The 7,984-nt window shown below is 38.5% G+C and overlaps 1 protein-coding gene across 1 annotated transcript; it reads left to right on the forward strand.

Annotated features, from left to right (window-relative positions):
• Positions 1-716: 716 nt before the first annotated feature.
• On the forward strand, positions 717-1,292 carry LOC136844846 (zinc finger BED domain-containing protein 5-like). Its single transcript, XM_067114082.1, has one exon. The coding sequence runs from the start codon at positions 717-719 to the stop codon at positions 1,290-1,292; it is 576 nt and encodes a 191-aa protein (XP_066970183.1).
• Positions 1,293-7,984: the final 6,692 nt, after the last annotated feature.

Below are 7,984 nucleotides of genomic sequence, written 5' to 3' on the forward strand. Positions count from 1 at the left end.
AGGTTTTTACATAACAGAACGAGTAAATTTCGGAGGAAATCTATCAGCATGAAAACAAGTACATTTTATTATTTGCGCCTTTCAAAGACAGCTTGATAATATAAGAAAAACGTCCTGAAAATTATCCAATAAATCTCAGCGTCTTCCAGATTCATATGTCTTTCTATAACATGAGCAAATGAAACGCTAAACGGACACCTGAGAAACCGTAATTTGAAAAGCAGATGAAGGAAATGGTATAATAATATTCTTTATTTCAGCTCAGGGCCATAAACATGGATTATACAAACTAGAGACAATACAAATCCACACAATCTAGATACATGAGATGAAATGAATGATAGTCCGCAATATCCACACAGTTGCTGAAGTACTAGTAAAGATAGTATTCATAATAATGGTAATAACAATAATAATATTAGGAATAATAGTACAAATACTAAAATGATAGCAATTAAAAACAGATAGCATACAATTAATTTCCAGCTAGAAACCTTAGGTCATTGGTTCTCAACCTGGGGGCCATGGCAAGAATTTAGGGGGGCCATGGTCGGCTGTTGCAAATTATACATTTCTAAATAATGTTAGGAATCTAAAAAAAAAACTTGAATCACTGTCCTGGCAAAGGAAATTTTCTTTTTTAATTGATTAAAGTTGACAATAAAATTTTGTTACATAATATTGTTACGAATATGTGTGTACGTGTGTATGTGAGTATGTATGGATTTCTTGCCAAGCTCCAGAATTGGCAAAGGAAAGTCGGTGCCGGGAATGTTGCCATATTTCAAAACCTTTCAGCTGTCCTCGACGAGAATGAAGAAGATAATCTGCTTGACCCATTACTTGAAACTGAAATCACTCAGCATCTGAGATCCTTGGAAAGTGAACTTAATATGTACTTCCCAGAATTCGAGGAGGAAGAAGGGAAGTTGGTAAGGAATCCATTCTCTGGCACTCTTGATATTACTACCATTTCCAGTGATGTTCAGGACGAGTTCCTTGATCTCAAACATGATTCTGCTGCCAAAGATCTCTATGAAGAAAAATTTCTGAATGTATTCTGGTGTTCGATGCATCAGTCATATCCAAAAGTCTGTGAGATTGCACTTCGACTACTCTTGCCTTTTTCAACTAGCTATTTATGTGAATCTGGTTTCTCCACCCTTCTACAAATCAAGAATCAGAGCCGGAACCGATTGGATGTGGACCCCGACATGAGATGTGCATTGTCAGTGACACAACTTTGGATTCGTCAGCTGACTGAAAAGAAACAATATTTGCCTTCCCACTGACGTGTGATAAAACATGCAGAGGTTAATTGAACTTTTTCCCAACCAAATTCAAATTTGCTATTGTCCGCTAGTCTTTTGTAGTCTAGTGATGTAAGTTGAACATATCACATAAATCTATCAAATATAAGATAATTATGACTGTAAACTTCGTAATGAAGCAAGGGTATTCTCTTCATCAACATTTTATTTATTAATTTTATTTATTTATATATATATATATTTTTTTACCTTTTTTGGCTGGCTGGGATTTGGGAGAAAAATGAAGGGGAGTCACACCAATGTTGAGAATTCATGAAGGGGGGAATGGAGTGAAAAAGGTTGAGAACCGCTGATTTAGGTGGTTACAGAAGTCAGGTCCAGAAGGCTAAATACGAAAAGTGAAAAAGCTAATAATAATAATAATAATAATAATAATAATAATAATAATAATAATAATAATAATAATAATAATAATAATAATAATAACAGACTCTGGATAATACTGCATAATTGAAATAAAATAGAGAGTAAGTATACACAGCAACTCAGGCCACCCCTGTGTGAAGGAAGATATCGTCATTTAAGGAACAGAGCCTCATTATCCCATCTTTCCTACATTTTTTATCTTCTTGCCTCACTGCTTAGGACGCTTTGGATAAGCGAGTTGCTGCTGTTTCCCTGTCGGGTGATCAGACTGGATATTGTTCGCTAACAGTGGTTGTTAAATTATCCAGGCAGTTGTCTATGAACATTTGCGTAGCGTAATGTTAGCAAGGTGTGTTGGTGAGGCGTCTCAGAATGATATTGTGAACTACAATGATACGTCTTGGCCTCTCGGGTATAGTTCATCCAAAGGGAACACTCATATAGGCTATACTGTAGCAGTACGAGCGGAAGAGCAGCAGTTTCGCGTTTCGGTGACAAAAGGCAAACCTCCTTGCAGCCATGTTACCAGTTGCACACAGTTTACAACCCCTAGTTCTGTGTATGCCGTATCTTTTAGGTCGTCCGTGATGATGTGGCCCACAGACAGAAATTCATGCATGAATTCCGGCGATGATTTCAGATGAAAATTTGGAGTTCTACAAAATGCTTAGCTGGGTCTTGGTTTCGTTGTATAGGATATAAAATTCCTCTGCACATCTGCAGAAAGTGTCGATTAGATGCTGGAGACCTTGCACTGATAGGGAAATAAGAACCATGATGTTGTTTCGCTGACAGTGCATCCGATTGGGAGTGAGTTCAGTTTGACATTCTGTGTACATATTAAACAGGTGTGGGGAGAAAATGACCCATTGTCGGAGCCCGTCTAGGGAGCCGAAGTTGTACGACAATAGATTTGACACAGAATTGCTGTGTGGAGAACCAGCAACATAAAATGCCAATTAAATATAGAGGTGTGCCCCGTTTGTGCAACTTCAGGAAGAGCTTTAGGTAATTTACTCTGTCAAATGCTTATCTCACATCTACAAAACATAGCAATACAGGAAAGGTTGATGATAGGTAATAGTTCAGCAATTCTTTCAGGACGTAGATGCAGGTGTCAGTTGAGCGGTTTGCTTTTAAATCAGAACCGGTTGTCAGTAGTGTGTAGAAAGGAGAAGTCTCACTTGGAGAAGCAACTCAAGTATCTTTGATGCAATTGTAGTAATTGCAATTGGGCAATCATTTCCAGTGTCAGCTGCATCCTTTAGTTTGTTTTTGATTAATGGCATTAAGTGAACTAAGAGTAGGGAGTCCAGGAGAAAATGGTGAATTATGCATGCACTGAATGGGGCAGCAAGCATGATGTAAATTACTCGGTGGCAGAATTTGAAACCTTCTACAGGAAGACCATCGCAGCAGGGCGATTTATTATTAAGTAAGTTGTTATGTTATCACTGGTGTTACCTGGTGTAATATGATCGGCGAAATTATATTGAATGTTATCAGTAGGGAGGTTATCTACTTCTCTCCGGGAGTCTTAATCATTTACGCAATTTAGGATGGTGCTGAAGTGATCGCCCCATTCTTCTTGCGATAGCCTCGTCGCCGACGGCTTCTCCAGCTTTCTGTGAGAGCTTCTTAGTTTTGGGATTTAGGGATTGAATGTCATTCCAAAGACGAGGCTACCATTTTGCCTCCACAGTAAAAACATTTCTCGTGAATGGTTATGCAGATCTTTAAGCAAATCATTCCAGCCACTGTAGGTTACGAGAATTATCTTGACTGAATAAATCTAAAGATATCTCTACCGGAGGCAAGCAGATAGGATATTATATTCGAATAGAATTCTTTCAGGTCTCTCCTGTGGTGATCATTTCTACATTTTGAGTTAATACAAAGTATAGCATCTGCCGGTTGAGTTATCGACCGCAACCTATTTTCCGAGGTCACCCTAAAGGATCTGGTTTTCTGGTGGTTTTTAAAGTCCCAGTTAACAGCAGGTAGGTGATCGGTTAGGGGGTTCACAGTGGGAAGGGATGGGGTATTGAATGACACCTGTAAGGGGTTGTGATCGTAGTCTCTTGCAAGATCGTAGCGAATGTTCCAGGTCTCAATTAAATCATGAAGGCGTGGGGATGTGATGCAGTGGTCGAGCCAGGAGGTTTTAATTGTATCATTATATTTTGTACATAGGTATTGGAAGAGGAGGGAGGAGCATTACATCACTGATTGGAGAACGTGATTTTGACAGAAGCGCATAAGTTCGTAATAAAATTGTTTTGAGGGATGAGCAATTATACAAATATGATCAGCAGTAGAATCGTGAATAATACTGTGTAGCTTACCTAGGATCATGCAGTATTGATTCAAATTATTTTTATTTCCCAAGAACATATAAACATTAATTATTAAGATCTTAGAGTCGCCCCTCACTGTCACTTGAAGACCTGGCAATCTATCACACATATAGGTAATATATATATATATATATATATATATATATATATATATATATATATATATATATATATATATATATATATCTATATATATATATATATATATATATTATACTATATATATATATATATATATTGTGTGTTGTAATGCCAATGAAAAGTTATGATGTTATCTGTAACTTGCATTGATGAAGGCTGAAAACTCAAGTCTTCATGTGCTGAATCGCAGATGACAGGGTCATGTGTCCATAGGGCGTTTCTTGCAATGCAATGATTCCTTTGATGGGCAGTCACTCGCAGTGCGAGGTTGGCTGAAACTTGCGATAGAAATTGAGCCTGCGCCCATACCGCTGCATGAGGTGTCAGTAAGTACCCATAGGGAAGGGGGTTCCCAGATGAGGTTATATCTTCAGACTTTCAAATTAGGACCAAATTCTCTTCTTTAAAAACATTGGGGGTGTTGAAATACTCAGGTAATTCTGTAAGCCACTTTATGTTTAATTTTGCATGAGAGTTCATGGACGATGAGAGGGTCGGAACCCGTGAGAAACTTGACTCTCTACTATGGCGTCTAGCTTCATCGATGGGCATAAATTGTGAATAGAAATGTAACATCTCTTCCCAGGTTCTGGGCGAGGTGATTCACGATTGCTGCGGTTAGGTCCAGTGGGTAAAAGAGCTCTCTTTCTTTTATCTGCTGGCTAGTGTCTGCCACCCGCCAATCCTATCACGATCATTATCATCATCATCCACTACGGGGTCGGAGTGGAAAAATAGGGTCGGAAGACTCACGAGGGCTGGTGATCTTGACTGAGGATCTATCTTCCACAAGAGACACTGGGGAGGGAGAGGAGGTTGGCAGTCCATCAGTCCTCTCCAATCGGCTTACGGGTGATGCAGGGGCTTCATCCTTGGGAAAGCGGATGTTTCCCACTTGGGAGGGTACGGTCACCTCGACCTCATGTCGCAGCCCCACTTCTCTCATGGTGTTGGGCAGTGTGAAATAAAAGATGCCTAATTCATAGGAGTCAGGTGTCTTGCTGTAAGGCTGTCGAATAACTCCTGTACTCCTCTGATTACATCCCAGATTAGTGAAAGATAGTTATTTATTTCCACAGTTTTAAGACTGTTGAATGATTCCTGTAATTATCTTGCTGAGAGAAACTTTTCCATTTGCAAGGCATTTGCTTGCTGAGGCCTGGTATTCGGCAGGCAGGCTTAGATCAGCAGGCCCCTTGGAAGCAAAGTGTAAGGGTTATCATGGCAGATTTTCACCGTGCAGGCCCCAGCCACTTAGTGATATATGATTTTTTTTTTTTTCAGAGGATAAGCTTTTTCGTGGATGGCTCCCCAGAGAATGGAATCTGGTATCAGACATTTGCATTCTGTATTATTATTATTATTATTAGTTATTATTATTATTATTATTATTATTATTATTATTATTATATGCAACGTTAATTTCTTCCCTCGTAACAGGCTGCACTGACAGACTCGACGTCGGAACGGTTCGATTGATACAGTATAAAGTAAAGACAATTGTTCGTGAGTACGGAATTTGTGTGTGAGGCAGAGTTACCGTAGGTGCCAAGGTCACTGGCCCGACGGTTGGAGCTTAGTCAGTTAAAATTTTGTGGTAAAGGGAAGTCAAAGCACTAACACATGCACAGCAATTTTTACCCATTTCCCAGGGTAATTTGAAAGCTTTTGAAGACACCGGTGAGAGCAGAGTGTACAGCAATTACACAACACTATCTGGCTTACACGCGGTATTATGTAGAGACACTATTAACACATTGCCGTCTATGTGAGGTATAAACACTGGGCGAAAAACACTTTTTTCTTTTTTTTTTTGGTAAAAAATGCGAAAGAGACCTCCTATCACGCAGACATTCACACCTAATGAAATAAATCAGCTGTTCCCTGGAAGGCTAATAAGAATGACGGGGCAGAAATAACTGAATGGCAGTGATTGTCTACGGTTCCATTAAAGTGAAAAGGGAGATGTTGGTCTTAAAGGTGAAATTCATAAAATGATAACCCAATTAAAGATCATATATTTTTACCGTGTAATAGTGTTAAAGCCAAGTAAACCAATAACGCACATTTTTTTTGTTGTTGTTGTTTCATGCTATCGTAAATGATATTTTGTGGAGCCCACTAAATAAGCAACGCTGACAAAATGATCAAGGTTGAAGAATTGTTGTTCACCGTATGTTAATCCGGCTGTGAATGGGCACTTGCTTCAGCAGGAATTGAGAAAAGAAGCAGTGGCCAGCAACCCCATAACCTCATCCTTCGAGACATGCTAATAACCGGAAGACTCTACGCTTTTGGTATCACTTAGTCTTAAGTGGAAAACAAAGTTTGCGAGTCATTATATTCATGGAATATTCACTTTTAACCCTTTATATTTCATTTTGAGAATGGCCAAAATGGGGCCATAACGATATTTTCTGTAGAAAGAAATGTCTCAGTAAAGAGAAGTCACCGACCTGCTTGTAGGTCATGCGGCCATAAAGATGAAAATGTCATTTCCGGTCTTCTCTCCGGGTTCAACGTAGACTCTCGTCAACCAGAAATTCAAGTGTCCTTTTTAGGTTTCATTCATCTATGCAGTTTTCGTCACCGAGCGATAGAATTGAAACTTGACAGATAGAATGGTAATTAATCCTTTTCTTAATGGGAGACTGCGTTCGTGCGAAAACAGTAGATGTTCATTCATAAACTCTTTCAGAGAGAGAGTAGAGAGAGAGAGAGAGAGAGAGAGAGAGAGAGAGAGAATGCTGGCTGCGCAGGGCACGATTTTTCTCGGAATAATAAAGAAAACCATATTGACACATTTTATTTTATATGTCCAGACATATAGTTACTTTGCCATTATTATTAAGCATAAATAACAGTAGAACATTTTCAGAATTAGTTCATGTTATCAGGAAGGGGAATAGAATGAGTCTCGCTGGTCAGCTAAGACTCTTCCGGTAGGAATGCTTACATTTGAAACTACTTTTGATTTATGACACTGACTCATTAATTATCTTCGGCGAATGTCTGTTTACTTATAGTCAGTTCTACTTCTCTAAAAGTGAGAAAGGAAAGACCAGAAAATAGCATAAGCGATAGCTGAGTAAAGTAGTAATTGAAAACTAGAATGAGCAGTGGAGGCAGAGAGGAAGGCAGCAGGAGATGGGCTGGAAAATAGTGGCTAGATAAAATCCTAGAGCAGGTAAATGAAAAACCAACAAAAATTCCAATATTGCAGACAGAAAACGATTGACAAATAAAAATACAGAAAACATTAATGTAGAAGAGTATAGATACATACTGAATCCATAGTAGATTGTAACTGATTTTAAAGAATAGAAATATTAATGGAATGGAGAGAGAGAGAGAGAGAGAGAGAGAGAGAGAGAGAGAGAGAGAGAGAGAGAGAGAGAGAGAGAGAGTTTGAAACCCAAAACTATCTACCACTGTAGGATCGCCAAGTGACAATGTCTTTACAGCACGTTTTGCCATCTCCTGAAACTCTTTGGCATTTGCTAAATAGTTGTCTCAAAACATTATTTCAAATCCCACATTTAGGGAAGGTCCTTAAATGAATCAAAGGGAATTTTTAAAACTCGTGTAGAATTTTTAGCTGTCACTTGAGTTCATTCTTCTCTTAGTTTTTTCTTTACAAAAGTTGTTAATTACTTATCTGCATTAAAGTTTACAAGTATAGAATCATTTATTGTACATAATCTAATCTATTAATTACGTCTATAATGTTCTTTATATTCGCCTCAGAAATAGCACTAACCAATAGGGCAAGACTCAAGGTACATCGCG

Source organism: Macrobrachium rosenbergii, chromosome 13, assembly GCF_040412425.1.
Source record: "Macrobrachium rosenbergii isolate ZJJX-2024 chromosome 13, ASM4041242v1, whole genome shotgun sequence".
Taxonomy (NCBI): Eukaryota; Metazoa; Arthropoda; class Malacostraca; order Decapoda; family Palaemonidae; genus Macrobrachium; species Macrobrachium rosenbergii.